At 41.1% G+C, this 18907-nt stretch overlaps 1 protein-coding gene across 2 annotated transcripts in view; it reads left to right on the forward strand.

Moving 5' to 3' along the window:
- Window positions 1–18907, forward strand: part of Znf277 (zinc finger protein 277) — a 99280-nt gene that overhangs the window by 57779 nt on the left and 22594 nt on the right. For both annotated transcript variants that reach the window (XM_057782954.1, XM_057782955.1), the window contains exons 2-4: window positions 795–996; window positions 6218–6306; window positions 6759–6841. In XM_057782954.1, the coding sequence (XP_057638937.1) occupies window positions 795–996; window positions 6218–6306; window positions 6759–6841 (374 nt within the window). The remainder of the gene's footprint in view (window positions 1–794; window positions 997–6217; window positions 6307–6758; window positions 6842–18907) is intronic.

Raw genomic sequence — 18907 nt, forward strand, 5'->3', positions numbered from 1 at the left:
GGCTGAACCCTAGTTTCCATTCCCAGTTACTGCCTACTTAAGAACTGGAATAAGATGGCAGGCCCAGGGTTCCACCGTGGCAGACTAAAGAGAGGTCCAGGCACAACCGCCTGAGTGTCACACCCTGAAATCAGAGACACAGAGACACTAAAGCCCGTGAAGACACTGAGCAACATAAGAAAAAGGAAGCGTGGGGCGAGGAAAGTGTTTACTGTGTATGTACTGAGCGTCTAACACTTGGCTCACAAAAGCCTTGCTGTGACACATGGCTGTGTAATGAGCAAATGACAGACATAACATAGAGAGTGCTACTTGGCCACTTAGCACAAGCTCTTTCAAGCCAGTGTAGGAAGTGTGTTCTTTGTACATGGCATGGGACTAGAAATGAGGAAGTTTTCAGATGTATTAGAAAGAGCCTGGCATGGGCTGTATGCTTACTTACTAAGTCATGTGGTCACTGGGACACCACGCCAGCTGTTGCTGTTTCCACTTCCTAGTACTCTGAATTCACCACCAGCCAGGACCCAAGAAGAAAACTTCTACAGCTACTCCAACAAATGGGTTTCCCCCATTCAAGCAAAGCGCATGGCTCCAAGGTCTTTTGCAGTATGGCCGTAGCTGTGTTTAAACGAGAGCAAGGCTCTCTCTGCTGCTGTGTTTTTGGTTTTTGGGTTTTCTTCTTTTTTTAATATGTAAAATGCCTTCAGACTCCTTCAATGCAGAAGGTAAGAAATCGTCCCTCTGAAGATCAGGCTTGGTTTCAATTTCTTTCTTCTTCTCTTGGCCTCTCCCAGACAGTGAAGATTGCATCCTGGAGCCGCTCTCCCTGCCAGAAAGCCCGGGCGGTTCCACCGCCTTGGCGGGGCCTCCACCTGTGCCTTGCGTTCTCTGTGAAGAGCATTTTCCTGTGGCTGAACAAGACAGACTTCTGAAGCACATGATTATTGAGCATAAGATTGTCATAGCTGATGTGAAACTGGTTGCAGATTTCCAAAGGTAAATTTTGGTTTTGTCTCTAAAAGAACTAAATTTGTTCTTGACTGGAAGATGGTTTCTATCTTACACAGAGAGTAATCTCTACACAGATATGGAAGATCATGCTCAGGGGGTTTTCTTTAGATATTTTTATTTCAATCTTTTATTGATGAGCATCTAAATCATGATTAACTAAAAAATGTATTTCCTACTGAGGAGACCTCGCAGTAGTTGCTGACTTGGTAATTACCAAGAGCATAGAGTTTGGAGAATCTAAAAAGGCTCCATTTCGTTGGAAAGTGACAAGTGGCCTCAGCATTATAATATCAGTGTAGAATGTCTCTCAGGCCACCGCGTCATTGCCTGGCAGCAACCTCATTCTTGCCATGGGTCTTCTAAAGCAGCAACCTGCATTATCAGCAGTGGAGACTATGGCAATAAACAGGGCAAGCCTGGGCTGTAATGTGGGCCTCCTAGCCTTGTGGTGCGGAGCAGGCAGGTTAATGCAAGCACTGGTCTCTTGTTTGTCAAGTGAGACTAGCACCTGCCTGTGACGTGCTGTGCATCTGACAGATGAGAGCCAAAACTTTTTGTCTTTTGATTAGTGATGAAATTGCAGTCTTGCAGCTATATCTTTATATATATATATATATATATATATATATATATATATATATATGTTTCAGTGGCCTTTATACTAGTCTGAAAACCTAATTATCATTTATTTATTTATTAGATTAGATTTTCAAGAAAATTTCATTCAAGTTTCCACTCTATCTAGATTATTAGAAAGACAGCTTGTTTAAAGTTGAAATAGTCAGCATTCCAGTAGGGGTAGTCCAGCTGTCCTCGTTTCTGATGTGCTTCCCAAATGCCTGACGCCAGCACGGCTATGTGCAGCATGTCTGCTGTGTCCACGTGGATCCTATACCCACCATGTGTGCGCCGGCGTGGAATATGTGCAGCATGTCTGCTGTGATGTGGATCCTATATCCACCATGTGTGCGCGCTATGTGCAGCATGCCTGCTGTGATGTGGATCCTATGTCCACCATGTGTGCGCCAGCATGGAGTATGTGCAGCATGCCTGCTGTGATGTGGGCCTATGTCCATCGCATATGGTTATTTTTACTAGACTTTGATGTTGCCTGGTCATAGTGTGAGTGGCATGTGTCACCAACTCCTAAACTAATTCTTGCATGTTTTCAGGACCAACACATTGTGCATCGCTTTCCTCTTTGTTATTCTTTACTTTTATCTTAGAGAGAAGTGGTCAGAATAGTTGTTATTAGACTATTATAGGATCTTTGCTAAATATAATACTTTTTCAGGATGTATTCAGATCTGTTCATTTAAGACACTTCTTAAGCTAGACATTTCCCAACTCTTTTTCTCCAAGTAACTATGACAGGACTATTAAAAGAATATGTCTTATTTTACTTAGCTTTCTTTGTTATAAAGTCATCTGTTTACCATATAAACAAAACCTAATTTAATGGAACCGAAAGTTCATCTCCAAAACAGTCATTGACCATATGTGATCAGTTCGGTTAGAGTCTTCTCAACACAGTGTAACTTACTCCAGCCTCAGACAAGAAACGTAGAGGACTGGAGAAGCAACAAGAGTGAAGATCTTGGTTGACACGGATGGATCCTCTCGCTCAGAGAAAATCTGATCCTTAGAAGCATGAGTCAGAAAGGTTTTAAATAAAAGACATGGGATGGGTTTGATTTTTTTTTTCAAGAGGCTCTCTGCGTAACCCAGGCTGGCCTCGCTCACATTCCTCTTCCACGGGCTTTTAAATGCTAGGATTACAGAGTTACACCACTATTCCAGCCTTACCTTGTGTTCTAATAAGTAAGCCATAAACTTTCATATTAAACATACTTGACACTCTTTATTGAAACATAGTAAGTATAAAACTTTCTAAGGCAGAGGAAATAAAACAAAACAAAACTGAAAATCTCCCCTTTGAGGCCATTTAACATTTATTTAGAGTGAGCTATTTTCTGGCTTTCTTTGGTAGATAAAATTGTGCCAAAGGATAAATGTTAACTCTGTAATTTCCTATGTTCCATTCATTCAGTGCTCCTTGGATAATAACCATATTTCAACCCGTCATGCTTTTATCAGTAGGTGTACAAACTAAAGTACAGGCCAGAGCAGGCAAGATGCAGCCACAAAGGTGTCCTTGTATGTTTCATGGGATGTGATTTGAAATTCTTTTCAACAAAAGTATTTGTTGATTACTTATCAATTATTTTTATAACTTTTTAATAGAGTGTCGAAATGCAATCATGACTGTCCTCTCAATAAAGAATTCATACCATGTATTTCATAAAACCTTTTATATATTGAGTAGCTATAACTGTAACCTTGGCTAAACTAGAGAAGTAGGAAAAATGAAGACAAGAAGTACTACATAGTCATATAACTTTGAAAGTTGTATCCCCCAAGAAGTGTGTGTTAAGACTTGCTGTCGCTAAGCTGTCAATTGAATACAGTTCCTCTTTGTGCCTCTAATTACCACAAGAAAATAAATAAATGGATACCCCTGAGTCTGGTTAAAAATTGCAAAGATACTACTATGTGTTTATGACATTTCTAAACTCAGATGTAAGCTTGGACTGAATGCACGTAGCTATGAAGCCACTGTGTGATGTGGAGCATGCACCCATGCGTGTAAGTTGTATGGTGGTTTGTGGTTCTCTCTTGAAAGGTCAACTGCCACAGGCACCTGGTCCTGCCATATCTAGATTTGTATATTCATGAGCATGAATATCTGTATATTTCAGTTTGAATAACAATTCTTGTCCTATTCTTGACATCTCTAACACAAGTTCTATTATATTCCTTTATCCATGTCACAACTTTGCAGTGGAAGATAGGCTAAGCAGAACATTCCCCAGCCTCTTGCCTGTGTGTGTGTGTGTATGTCTGTATGTCTGTCTGTCTGTCTTTGTGTCTGTATTTGTGTGCACATGTATGTGCATCTATGTTGTGTAGAGGCCAAAGGTCAACATAAGGTGTCTTTGCTCATTGGTCTTCACCTCATATTTTGAGATAGGGTTTCTCAGTAAACATGGAGCTCATTGATTCAGCTAGACTGTCTGATCAGTAAGTCCCAGGTATCTGTCTGTGTCTATGCACCCATCACCACCTCTAGCACTGAGGCTTACAGATTCGGGTGCACAGCTTTTATGTGTGTATAAGGTATCGAAGCTCAGGTCTGTGTGACAAATATTTTACTGACTGAGGCACCTGCCCAGCCCTGAGCTTCTTTCCTTTTCTTTTTCTCCTCTCCCACCCCCTCTTTTCCAGGACAGGGTAGTTAACTAATAGAGAGAACAGGAATAGCTGTGTAGAATAATACCAAGGAATGGAAAGTGCTGAAGTTGGCCAAGGAAATGATGCTTTGTCTCTTTTGTAGATGCATTTCTCTTAGCTACTTTGAGGGGTATACAATCCCTTTTGCATCTAAGGCATATGGAAGCGAGTGGGTTAGCCACTTGTGCAGTCTTTGTAATTCAAGCTGAGCTAGAGCTTAACATTGTCATTTTCTGATCTGTGGATAAAGTTAGAATTATTCTGTAAGGAATGCTTCTCCTCCTGCACATTAGATTCCCAGGGTTGCTAGACACAAGGAACAAGAACTAAATATGCGCTTCTGTCTTACTGCTCATGGCTTCTTTCCCTGTGCATCCCCGTCTTCTGTTGGCCATTTTTGTTTACTTGCCAGCTCGTGTCATGCTTCTCTTTTCCTTTGATCTCTCTCAATAGACTCTTTTCTAATCTGGCACTCCCCTGCCTCCAGAACACCATGAGGTGACAAATATGCTGAAAGAAGAGTAGAAGGACACAGATGTGGGGAGCTGCTGATTAGAGAAACCCACAGACGTCCCCACAGACTCACCCACATTCTCGCAGCGTTGACTTTGGCAGACCATTGCTAGATGCTGTATCAAGCCATTTAAATGTCCAGATCCTACCCTTTCTATGGTCTTCCAGTATTTCAGTAAATCCCACCCTTTTTTTTTTTTAAACAAAGCTTTGTGTCTTTGGTGTAACTTGCTTTTCTTATCTGTAATTTGTATACTCCAATAAACTGTCAGCAATACTGTCAGTCTTCCCATCTCTTGCTCGTCCTGAGGAAGACCACATTCTCCTGTTGGTGCCCTCCGGTCTATGAGGTGGCACTATATTCATCTTGTTATAATAGATGCATGGAAGGACGAGCAGCTTGGCTGAATCGTGTCATTTACTTTCTTCCCGCACATGTACGTGACTGGGTTCTGATTTGCTTTTAAGTTTAGCCCATATGCTACTTCTTCTAACTCTGCTCATTAAATATGAAATGTTAGCTCAGCTTTTTTCCAAAGGCTACATTTCATTTATTTTCGGCACAGTGTGGGCATTTAGACGCCTGCCTAATTGTCCAGATGTTGACTGTATGCTGATATTCAGTTTACTGAAGATGACCGCTCAGTCTTCTCTTCATCTTCTTGGGTGTCGTAAGCCTATCTGATTCTCACATTGTCTTTAGATTTATTTATTATTATGTGTTATGGATGGATGGTTTCCCTATACGTGTATCTGTGTACCGCAAGAATGCCTGGTGCCTACAGAGGCCAGGAAAGAGCATCATATCCCATGACTAGAGTTACAGATACTTGTGAGCCAAGATGTGGGTCCTGGGACTCAAACCAGGATCCTCTGGAAGAGCATACAGTGCTCTAAACTGCTCTGACCCCCTAATTCTTACATTTTCATTACATGTCAACTATAAAGTTATTTAGAAAACTTCATTGTCACAATAAAATAATTCACCTTAACTATGTGTGGTAGCATTTGCTTGTAACCCCAGAATTTAGAAGGTGAAGGCCCAATGATGAGGAATTCAAGGCTAGCCTCAATAACATAGCATGTTCAAGGCTCTTCTGTGCTATAGAGAGCCTGTCTCAAACAAACAACCAAAAGAAACTCATTTTGACTTTCTTACATACCTATTTAATGAATGGCAAAGTTGTAAGGTTTACTCATTTCATGCCTTTATAGAATAGTGTGGTTTTATTAAATATATATCTCATATCTGCAATGTCCCACTGCCTTTCTCTTCACATCTTCTCTAGCAGTTCAGTTAACATCTGCTTTTTAATGTGGTGTAATTAGACATTCTTGTATGATCCTATCATTTAAGAATTGTATATTGAGTCTCATCATCCTTCTGAATATCATTTCTTAGGTATATTTTATATTGGAGGAAAAGGTTCACTGAACAGCCCATCACAGATTTTTGCAGCGTGATAAGAATTAATTCCACAGCTCCATTTGGTAAGAGCGTGAGTTGACTATCCATGAAAATCAAAACTCATACAAATAATCTCACTCCCATAAATTACACTTGCTCTCACTTGCATGGTAGCTGAAATTAAACTGATGTTTTTAATTTTGCTTTACTAAATCTACATCAGAACTTTATACCAGATACTAATGGGCATACACACACACACACACACAGTGTAAGCTACAAGATGATGTTGGCCTCTACCACCCTTTATCTTTTGAGGGCAAGTCTTTCACTGAGCCTGTAGCTTGTCAGTTGCATAACTAGCTGGCCAGCAAAACCAAGGAACCCAGCACCCCGGGGAGGCTCCAAGTCAAGGTCCTAGCTAGCACTTCACTGACTGAGCCCCCTTTCCACCCCTTCATAGCCACACGATTTTAAAGAAGTAAATATTCCTGGAATTTTCATTTTCTCATCTGCTGTTTTACTGTCTCCACAGAAGAACAGGACAACTATTTCTTGTTGTGTGATGTGTTACCGGAAGACAGGGTCCTCAGAGAGGAGCTTCAGAAGCAGAAACTGGTAAGAGCTCGAAAGTGTGACTGCTGTGTTAGAAGTACAGACAAAAGTCAGTCTTGTTCGTCCCTTTTTCCACCTTTACGTAAGGAGATTTGAAGGCATGCACAAGATAAGAGACTCCACGTACGTGTCGTGAAACAGAAAATTGTATTCTCTTGACTGAAGTATTCACTAGAAATGCAGAGAGAGCCCTTGCCTCTGTTTCCCGAGTTATCCCCAACCTGAAAAGACATCTACATACCTTCACGTAATTCTAGATGCTTAGCACACACTGTGGGAGAAACGCACTCAGCTAATCCAAATTGAATTGGCTAGCCTGTTTTTCCTTGTCTTCTTTTCACTGGAATGTGCTCTGTGCTAGCATTTCCTTCATTCTCTGTTATGAATTACGTGCCTGGCTCAATCACCATAGTAGCCTTTCTTATTTTGTTTTATCCACAAGCAAGCAAATCTGAAAACCTCAGCATCTTTATTCTTTAAAAAATGATAACAGCATATAAAAAGCATAAAAGTTTTATCCTTGTAAGTTAGCTGTGCATTTTAAATGTTAATTTTATTTTAAAACACTTTCCTATTTATGATTTGATCTTGACTATTATTTGCAATTGGCTAATTATCCTTTAGCAGTTTCTTATAAGTTTTCCTTTATCTTTAGATCTTATTAAATACATTATAAGGAGACTGTGAATTTAATTATCTTTGCTGTGTTCTCAAGAAACACCTCAAAGGACAAAATACAAATGAAAATTAAACTACTGTCATGTGTAGAATCCCCACTTTATACAGTAGTTAGGCAAAGAATCCAAGGTATAGCTCATATCGTAAGAGTGTACAGATAAAAATCCACATATATGTCTTAGTAACACATGATGCAGAGTGGCTTATAGAATTTTGAGGATTAGGCGAAGCACTGCATGTAATACTCTTAGAATAATACTTGGCATTCGGGAAGTATTAGTCAGTACAAAAATAACAATATAGTGTGTTAAGTATTAGGATGTAGAAAGGCGGCAAGTTGTAAAGACATCAAGAGAGATGTATTTGGACCCGAAGATTCCAGGTGTGTCTGGGAAAGCGGAAGACTGAACCATCTGAACTGGCGAGCTGAGGCAGGCTGATGCAGGGAGATGGTGCTGAACTGGAGCTGGCTGCACGATAATAATGTGGACTCTTCACCCGTCAGTGTCGCAGGAAGAAGACAGTGAAGGTAGCAAGTGTGGAAAAGGCATTTTAAGGCTGTCCGATTCTAGGAAAGAGCAAACCTACTTGGAGATTCAGAAAGATGCTAACGATTCCTGAGCACCAGCCTTTCAGTAGGTCTGTCCGCACTGGGAGGTCATTCTGGTGGTGAGGAAAGAGATGAAAATGAAGTCGTTGCTTTCGTAGGCGTTTGCTCGGCATCCCGCATGCCTTCAGAGATTTACAGAGACCATCAATACAACGTGAGAGAGTCTGACCTAGAAGCAGGAAGACAGATCAAATTTGCAATCTCCCCATTTCCTGCTCCATCATGTGGAAGTTCCAAGTTAGTATGGCTGGTCCTTCTTAGAGAGTTGGCAATAATTACAAGATACCTCTCATGTATAAAAAGATGTTTTAATCAATAGTATACATTTATGGGAGAAAAAAATTCTGAAGGAACTACAGAGTTAGGGAAGGTTCTGGAGGATCTTAGTAGCCTACACCCCCTCCCCTAGCTTCCAGTAAAAAGGCTTTTCCCTAGATCTTTGTTCGTTATTCTGGCTCTTATCCGGCTGGGCTGATGTCCCCAGTCAGTGCATGCGCCTCCATGATGGCTCTCCCACACTGAAGGCCTGGCTGGTGCTGATGGGAAGTAAGCAGAGTGAGTAGCCATCCATCTGATCCGTCCTGCTCGCTTCTGGACCCAGTTCTAAATTTTCCTTTATCTAGTGTTTCTATGATGATTTATCATCAGCATTTTAAGTTTAATATGCCTGAAAATGGAGCTTCCTTTCCCTGAACCAGAGCTTACTGTGTACCTGCCCTCCTTCTTGTTTTTGGTTGGTTGGTTGGTTGGTTTTGATTTTTTTCAGAGGGTTTCTCTGTGTGTCTCTGGCTGTCCTGGAACTCAGAAGGAAGACATAGCGTCACTCAGCTGGAAGGAGGGGGTGCCCATGAGTGTAGGAAGGATGCTTCTTAGACCTTTGGTTGCATGCCTCGTCTTTAATGACTGAGCCATCTCTCTAGGCCAGAGAAGGGTTTTCTAATAACTATTATAAATGGCAGCTGTGACAACTCTAAATAATTTATGAAAAGTTTAGCCTGCATAGCAGTTTAGTCCTCTGGAGAGAAAGTGTGTCTTATTTTTAAACCTCTTTCATATATCTCACCTCACTCCACAAGAAAGCAACAAAATGAAATTTCGTGTCTCCCAGTGAGAAGAGTTTTCCTTCCCAGGCCACTTTTCTTTGTAGTTTTTACAGATTTTTAGTAAAAGATAATATAATTGTCTATCAATCTCCCTAAATTAAAACATAAATATGCTTCTATAGCTTTCTCACCTGATGCCTGTCTTTGTAGAACCTTGTAAGTTCTAGTACTGCATCTGGAATAAATGTTCCCAAAATCAGCATAGGATGGCATTTCCTGGTGAATAGAACGTGGTTAGTAACAGTCCAGCATAGACTGAGTTAGCACGAGTGGCCATTGAATTAATTATGAGTTCAGAACCCAAACAGTATTTATCTGCCTCCTAAGTTTACCATTTTGAGCTTTTTCCTCTGATGACTAGAATTTACAAGTCATCTTCACATGCACATTCACTGTGTGGACTTGGGAAAGCTATGTTATTGTTGCTATTCTGATGTACAGACAAGGTCAGAGGTGTCAGGGAATACGGGATGCGTGCAGTTGTGGCTTTTAGTGAGCCAATAGGAAGGGGCGCAACTCGGACTGTTTTCTAACCCCAAGCATCCTCTATCAAGTCTGGTCTCTCTTCCTAAGCAAATGTCTTGTTTTTAAATTGACATTTGTTAGAAAAGAACATAAATACATATGTAAGGAAATAGAAATGGGTTTTCATTGGGAATTTTTAAAAGAAATTCTGATTTATTATTTTCTTAGATCAGCAGTAGATAGGAATTTTATTCCCTTGGACCTACGCTGCTTCTATTTTCTTTTAAAATTTGAAGACTGTGCTTTCAGAGTTTCTCTATCTACTAGAGGAAGGTGGGGCTGTGGATGACCCAGCCAATCCCATCTCGGGCAGATAGCGCTATCCTGAGACACACCATGCTGATAACTCTCTTCTGAATGTGGTCAGACAAATGGACATTTTACGTCACTCAACGCTACCTATTCAGTTTTAATTTCCTATTAAATTTAATTCACTATTAATTTCCTCTATTTTTACCTAAGCTAGATTTTTTTATATGTTTATTGAAGACAGAATACTGGCTTTTTAACTTTCTCATATCTTTAATTTTTCTATTTTCATATTATCCTATACATCCGTCTACCTTTTTATGATGATAGTATGCTTCTTGTAAATGATTAATACATTTTTTATGTTTTAGTTCTTTGCTTGGCCGACAGGCGTGAGAGGTCTTGCCATAGACTTTATTGAGCTCACAGTTCCCTTCGCTCACCTATCCCGTGTTGTTATTATAGGTGTGCACCACCCCTGGATCTAGTCCATCTTTAAGATATTCTGTCTGTTGTCCCTTCCTCACTTTCCAAAAGCTGCCCGATGAGACTCACCATCCCTTGCAGCAAGCAGATGGTTATTGACACTCTCTGCAGCGTCAGAAAGGGTGGGAGATACTGATATCTTTTATGAAGGTGAAATATTAGTCAGATTAAATCTCGTGGTTGGGGGAGTAAGACATCATCCAGTAAGTTTTCCTGCGAGGAGTGTGGGCACGTCTCAGGGGTACAGTGTGCTTGCCAAGCATGTGTGAAAGCTTGGGCTTAATCCCCAGCGCTGCCAAATTTGACAGGGCGTGGGAGAAAAGGAGGGACTTCCTCTGCGCTTTTTTTCTTTGTTTGACTGTTTTCGCTCACTGTCACGGATGGTCTCGTTTGTCCGTTAAGATGCTTTGATTTTGTAGCAAAGGTGACTTTCTACTTCTGTCACAAAACGATGACCAAGTTTTATTATTTTTACGAAAGCATGTGATGCCATTGATAATCGTTGGTAGTCATTCTCGTCTCTGCTGTGCTTTAGTATATTAAATGAGAAATACTACTCGGGTTATCAAGTTATCACAGATCTTCCTTCCCTAGTACCCTTTAGCACCTTTGACACTTGAAAGGAATTCTTTTGTGGGAATGGATTGCAGCTTTCTGCCAAGCCAGAAGACTTCTAGAACGCCTGGATAAGCTATATAAGATCGACTCAGAGAGCAGCTTTGTGCCCGCATCTCTCCACAGACTGACTCATGGTCCATTGATCTTTAAGCTTAAATTAGTGAATTTCCTATGCTTTCCTGATTCCTGCCTACTGCGTGCTCACATGAGGATTGTGTCTGGGGAAGCTGAGTTTTGGCTAATGAGATGCTCAGAGGCCTGATGACCTGAGTTCAATCCCTAGAACCCATGGAAGGTAGAAGGAGAGAAACAACGCCACAGGGTTGGCCTCTAACCTCTATATACCACCATGATGTGTGCATGTGTGTGCGTGTGTTTGTGTGTGTTTGTGTACACGTGCGCGCTCATTCACACACAGAGACACACTAACTTTTTAATTAAAAGAAAAAGTGAGTTTTATTAGACTACTGTGTGTGGTTAAAATGAAAACAGCATCTTCCTGCCAGAAGAAATAAGAAATGACAAAGAACAGAGGGAGGTGGCGTCATTAGCCTATCTCTGTTTGAGCCAAGTGGAAATCAGTTTCAATGGCCTATATAGAGTTCACTTACTCAGACCCTAAAACCCTACCAGTTAAAATTCCACAGTATTTTCGCATTTGTTTAGAATAAAATGCAGACTCCTGGGAACTTCAGAGGCTCTGGTCCTGCCTCTCATCCTCTCACCACGTCCCACCCGGTCTTCTCGCCCAGTCCACTGCAGCCGTCCTCCGTGGGTCTCTGCTCCCCACACACTCGTTCTGATGCCCAGTGTCTGTTTGCTCCGCTTGCTGTGTTGCTGTCCCGAATCGGGTGGCTTTTCTGACGGTGAAGGAAGGGTCTTTGGAGAAGAGCCAGGGCAGGTCTCTAGAGTAGCGTTGCAGGCCGACATGCATTGCAAGAGCTGCAAGAAGACTAAGATCTAGAAGAGTTCACATCACTCACTGAAATGATGTAGAAAAGGAGGCCTTCAGCCAAGAATTAACTTTCACTCCCAACTGTAATGTTGTGGAAAGGAGACACATGATTATATTGATGGATCAATTTATTAAACGTTATTGCTGGGTAAGGAATATCATGACCCTACACTGAATGAATGTTTGTATTTGTAATATTTTTACCCTAATTCACATTTTCCTTTGCTGTCCCTGTGTCAATCCCCTGTGACTCCACACCTGCAGCTTTATTAAGGTTCCCTGTGCTTTCAGCTCATGAATAAAGGTGAGGACTCTGCACTGACCCCTTTGCTACTCCGCATCTGTGAGACAAACGTCCGTTCAGCTTGCTATTGTGACTCATTGCCTAATGCATAAACTGATCTTGTATTCTTACCACTGTGGTTCTTATCCAAGCCAATTCTATAATGAAAATTTCATCTAATTATACAAACTGCTTTGAGAAACTCAAACTTATAACATCTGTGACATTCACTTCATCTCTCCAGTCTGCAAACCCACAAATGAAGCCTAATATATAGCCCCACGTGAAATTTCTTAGAAAAATAAAACCATGAAGCTAATGAGCTTTGGTTTGTACATCTTTTTGCTACTTTCTGTGGATTGACTTTTAATGTTATCTTTTTGTTCATAAATGACTCTAAACATATGCTATAACAAATTATATCAGCTGCTGAGATGTATGTATAAAGAGAAATATGAAGAATGCAAAGAGTTGTACAGTGGGAGGGCTGGGGGGGGGGGAGAAAGTATACTTTCTTGATAGCCCAAGTAGTTCAGGCTGTTTCTGGCTGGTTTCAGGGCAGCCCAGAGTGACCAATGTGCCAGTTCAGTGCCAGGCGGCATGTGAAAGAAGACACACAGAAGTTAAGGCTTAGTTTGGGTTTGGGTTCTTTGGTTTCAGTTCTTGTGGGGCTTAGGGTGGGATTGGTTTTATTTGTTGTTGATGATGTTGATGTTTTGCAGTCACAGTAAACAGCAGTAAGAGTGAAAGTGTTAGGGGATTGAGACCATGGGGCTCTCTTCTACCTTGACTCTTCCTCACTAGAGGAGCTGAGCAAGCTGAGGTCAACTGCACGCAACAGACATTCCGTACTCTATGTAGCTGCACAGTGGGTGTCAGGGAGCAGCCTCGACAAAAATACCTCTTGCCAGAGTAGGGGCACTGGAATTTAGAAATATAGTAAGTAATACAAAGATGCATTTAAAAATAATGAAACAGAAACATATAGAATAGTACCAGGAGGAAGTTCCAGTGAATACTGAAATTGCCCGTGTTTAATTTCCAATTGCTTAAAATAACCCTGACCCCAAAAGGTAGGAGTAAGACAAAAAATAAATAAATAAAAATAAAAACTGCATTAACATGATACAAGGAAATGAGCAGACCAGTTGAATATTGCAGGATACATCCATAAACATTCTGTTGCTAGACCAAAACAAGTCACACACCCCAGACTAAAACATTCTATTGGCAAACCACTCCCTGGATGGAATCCAATGTTATCTCCATAAAGGAACTGGACCCCTATAGTAGGATCCTTAGACTTTTATTTGAGGTAGAAACATATCTACTTCTCTATTCCTGAAATACAAGGTCCGGCTATTAGCCACACCTGTTGACAATAACCTTGAGAGCGCTGAACTCTCTGACCTAAATCTAGGTGGCATCTTTGAAGTAGAAACGAAATAACCTTGAAGGAATAGAGTTAAGTTCCAACTGTCTGACCTTTGGTCAACGAAGAAAAGGCTCACATTTTTGGGCCTCCACCACTGGGTCTGTGTAGATGAATGAAAACAGTTCAGGCCTCCATGAGCTTGTCTGGTCAAAAGCATTTTGAGATAGTTACACTATCGAGGCTTTCCTGGCCGTCATCCATTTTCTTGAATGTTACTGACCTCAGAAATTTTCTCTTTTCTACATAACAGAACCGAGTCACTGTTGAATTACTTTACGGTTTCAGAGTTCCAGGCAGGGTATCTATAACCAAATGAAATACCTGAACGTAGGGTAGACTAGATTTAGTGAGGAATATTCAAATAAATTATTAGGACAATTGAAGAAGTCTACCTATTACTCTTAAGAGTAATAATGATAGTTGTATGGTTGGGTTTAGGAAAATGTCCTTACTTTAAACGGAAAGCACTTTAAATCATAGACAAGGTAAGTGCCATGATGTCTGCAAGTTATCTTTAAATAATTCAGCCAGGAAATAAGCACTGCATAAGGATGTGAGTTGTGTGTAGAGTTGGGGGAGGGCAGATGGTGAATGCTCGTAGCTGACAGACAGTAAGTATGGGAATTTCATTGTACTATTCTTTTAACTTCTCTGTTGAAAAGAGTAATTTCATAATAAAAAATTTGTGATGAGATAAAGTAGTAAAGGACCTAAGGGAAAGCTGCTTGTAGTAAATAAATTCCCACCTGCTAACTCATGCAGCATGACATCCGTATCTTATTGTTATACTGAATTGATGATAGTAGAGAATCAAAAGTGTTACAGAGAAAATGGCATTGTGATTTAAATACTCATATGTTTTATTTTACATATAGCTACTATTTGATCAAAAGAATTTATCTTATTTGGTGTTTCTATCTTAAGAAATGTGGAGAATTTCCTTTCAGTTTAGTGCTCCCAAGAGTCGAGCCTTATACAGTAGATGCAGACAAACCTTGATACGACTGTTCAGGGCTTTCTTCCAGTGCTGGGATCGAATCCAGGGCCTTATAAATACTAGGAAAGCACTCTACCACTAAGCTACAGTCCCAACTCACTTTAATAATTTTAAAAAGTAAAACAAATTTAATTAATTAAAGTGAATAGTAAATAATTCTTCTGTAACAGTAAGTCTAGCCTCCCGAGTGATTGGAACTGACAGCCACCACTCCACTCCAGCTCTTCATCTCGCCTGGGACCTCCTGCTTGCTCAGAAAGCCATCTTAGGAGTGTATCTTTATGCATTTAATACGTTTTAAAATTATGTATGTTATAGTTAAAATAAAACTAATAATTTTAAGTACATACCTATTCCTGAAGCAATGTAAAATGTTCTATGTAGCTCTTAGACTTCATAAATTATCTATTATGGCATGTTTGAAGGGAACAAACTGAAACTTTAGGACTTTAAAAGTCATAAGCAATAACCCATTCCTTTTCTTAGAATTGTTTCTTATACAGTAGGTTCTTCTCTTGAGACAATTACCAATCTGCTGTGAGCTCTCCAAGCCAAACACCAACTTCTCTGCACCAAACACAGCTCTCCCCTCAAAAGGAACAAAAATAGATTATTCAAGTGTCTGATTTGAGCGACTGTGGCCTAGGACCACAGACATTCCATGTGCAGAATGTCTTATGCTCATAAGCGTTTTATAGTTAGGGAACAAAAGAAAGTCATAAATCAAGGCAGTTCTCAAATACAGCAGTGGAAACTAGTAGATGGGCTCCAGCACAGCCGGGAAGCTCTGTCATAGGTTTCAGGTGCTCTCTGACAGCATTCTTGGCTTTTGGGTTGGTGGGAGCTAGGAGTCTGTTGATATATCCCAAAGGTCTTACCTGGTAATCAAGGTGGTGTTAGATCAGACACAGAAGTAGGCAATAAGTGGCTCTAGTGGGGCCTAAACATAGCACAAGACCCTTTGACTCATGGCCTGCAGTGTTCCAGCCTGCTCAACAGTAGCTCTAATCAATCACCCTTGTGGCCTCTTTAAACACAGGTGCTGGGTGTTCTGGTGCTAGAGCTGGAACCCAGGACCTTGTGTGCATTAGACGAGTGCATTAGCACCGAAGCATTCTAGCTCTCCGCAATCAGTGTAGACCCCTTCCCACAGATGTGGGGTTCTTCTGAGAACAGTACATTACACACAGACTGTACATCATATGTATGCACCCTATTTCAGTAAGGGATACTCAGGGTCATTAATCCTTTGAGAAGCCCCTTTTAATCTTCAAAAGAACATGTAAATTTGTATTGTGTATATAGTTGCAACAGGGGTACAAATTGAATTATCATTTGTTTTTTGAAAATGTCCTATGAGGAAGTATGTGCACAGGGGATAAAAGTTCCTTTTCCATTGGTAATGACTGTTAGTCCAGCTTCCTGAAGAAGCAGTGTAGATGCCTGGCCAATTTGGCTGGCAAAGGGAAGTATCATACAATGGTCTAGGATGGCGGCTTTAATTATTGGCAGATTGTTTGAATGAGAAATTAGAGATCATCAGAAACTACATCTTAGGAAAGAGTTAGGTCCAGGTAGCACTGTGCGCTAGTTAGCCAGAGAATGGAAGGAATACAGAACTCCTAATTCACCATTGGCTTTCCATTCCGCTCACCACAGACTAAGTTTTGAGGAATTGAGGCAGAGGGCAGAGAACTCCCATGGGGGAGAAGATGAAGCTGTTTCCCAGGCCCTTGGCTGGCTAAAGAAATCAAAATGAGTCCGTGAGACCTGCTAGTTACAATGCTGTACAGATTGTATGTTTTCTTGCTCTACCTGTATTCGGTACATGAAGAAACAATGCAATAGGAAGCTTTGAAGATCTTAAGTTGGAATCAAGTGTTATGGAGCAGTACTAAAAATTATGCATTTTATTTAGTGGAAAACTGGGAGCCAGCTTAGCAGTGGTGGCACACGCCTTTAATCCCAGCACTCAGAAGGCAGGGGCAGGCGGATCTCTGTGAGTTCGAGGCCAGCCTGCTCTAAAGAATGAGTTCCAGAACAGCCAGGGCTACACAGATAGTCCTGTCTCAAACTCACCCACTCACCCAAAAAAGAAAGACAGGGAAAACTGGACACCAATCATATGCTCCTTAGAGTTTATTCCATGCAAGTTCTCATGGTCTCACTTCTCCTGTGGCACATGCCTTAGGTGTTTACAGCCTAGCTTTAAATACCCATTTCCAGTAAAATTTGAGCTTCTCCCTCTCTTCCTTCCTCCTTCTATCCCTCCGTCTGTCTGTCTCCCTCCCTCCCTCCCTCCCTCCCTCTCTCCCAATCTTCCTGCATCAGATAATCATATTTTAAATAAACGTACAGAGAAAGTCTATAAATCATCTCTCTGGCACCTGATAACCTTCATAGATGGAAATCTCGGAGACTCCATCTCACCAGGCAGCAGTAACTGTCATACCACAGCAGAGGCCGACAACAGATGCTGCCCGATCCTGGATGCCAACATATTTGGCTAGTTTTGTTCTTAATACTTGATGGCCTCTGTTTCTTCAGCTCATCTTGGAAAGTCCGGAGTTTAGCTCCAGGCTCAGAGGACAAGCCAAGTGACTAACAGACTAGAGTGAGTGGAGATCGGGTGTAGCTGAGTGTTGGATACAGAAGTGAACCCACTAACAGCAAAAAGGAGCTCTGTGGCTAGAAGCTGAGCACAGCCGCTGGGGAAGAGAGTAAATGCAAAGAAAGTGAACCCACAGCCTTGTCATTGGTAGAGGCAGGAAGATCCTGAAAGTTCAGTAAATCTGTAACAATACAGTACAATAGTAATTGTCTCTAGCCAGGACTCTGCATTGTAAGCACCTTGTATTTGGAACATAGAGAAAAGCATGGAAGGCCATCTCCAAAATCATCCTGTGCCCAGTTAAGCCTTTGCACACCGGACTTCGATGCCAGTGGTCTGGAAAATGAACTTGGGCAGAATACTTCCTTTTCTAATTACATCAAGAGCAAGGCATAATTGTTTGTGTCTTTTGTTATTTCTATTGCATTAGTGTGCTCTAAGCCTCCAACTCTTGAGAAATCCTCCCAGCTGATTCACTTCACTTGTATGGGTGCTCGGGAGGAAAGTATTAGCGCTTCTCCCCCTCTCGATCTCTATGTGAGCGTCACTGAATGGAAAGGTCACTGCTATAAGATGTGTTTCCACAGATGCTACGATGGGTGCACTCTGAGGGCAAGAAAAAAAAGCCTTGTGTCACACATACTATGATGAGTGCACTTTAGGGACAAGAGAGAAAAAGCTGTGTGTGGCCACATCAACTCTAGTACCAGAGTGTTAAACAACCAGTTAACACAAGCATCTCTTTATAGAGAGTTAGTTTCTGAGGGTCCTTTGAGCACACATAGTCTGAAAAGCCAGTATTGAGTGATATTAGTCAGAAAGATAATCTTAGTAGAGCAGAGGGTTGGGTGTGCTTAGAAGATAGGATGTTTTTTTATGAATTCTTGCTTTGACTCTTTAGAGTCATATGTTCGACTGGGAGTCTTTGTAGAAGCCAGGAATCTGGATGGGACCACTGGGTGGGCGATGCCTTGAGAGAATGGGTTTAGTAGAACACAGGTGATGTAAAAGTGGAATGGAGACCACGGGGATGTAAGGTTTAGTCAGGGATGGAGATAGGTCACTAGCAGGTGGGGGAAAGGCAGGTGGGAGTGTTGTGCGCTACTTAGAGTGGGCTAACTAGAGCAAGGGAGCTATGAAAAACACATATTTTAACAAAGCATAATTTGTAAACCAGTTTAAAATGTTTAAAAATCATAGAGAAGTCAAGGAGTTATCCTATATAGCTGAATAATGCTGCTCTCGTTAATAAAAACTCCAGTGCCAAATGTGAGACGCACACTTTAAGTTATTAGTTAGGAAGGTCAGAGAGACCTGCAAAACAATGCCAGCTTTCTTGATTCTTCTTGGTTGCCTATCACAATGAACTAGATAAGAGAACTCTTGCTGAAGGGCCAGCACACCTTGGTTGTAAGATATATTAAAATTGATATAGAGCTGAACTGTAAGTTTTCTCCCTACAGGCAACTTTCAGGCTGCCAGAAAGTACTGGGCAGGCTGCTGAGAAGAAAAGACATCA

Source organism: Chionomys nivalis, chromosome 10 (assembly GCF_950005125.1).
Source record: "Chionomys nivalis chromosome 10, mChiNiv1.1, whole genome shotgun sequence".
In the NCBI taxonomy this organism is placed as follows: domain Eukaryota; kingdom Metazoa; phylum Chordata; class Mammalia; order Rodentia; family Cricetidae; genus Chionomys; species Chionomys nivalis.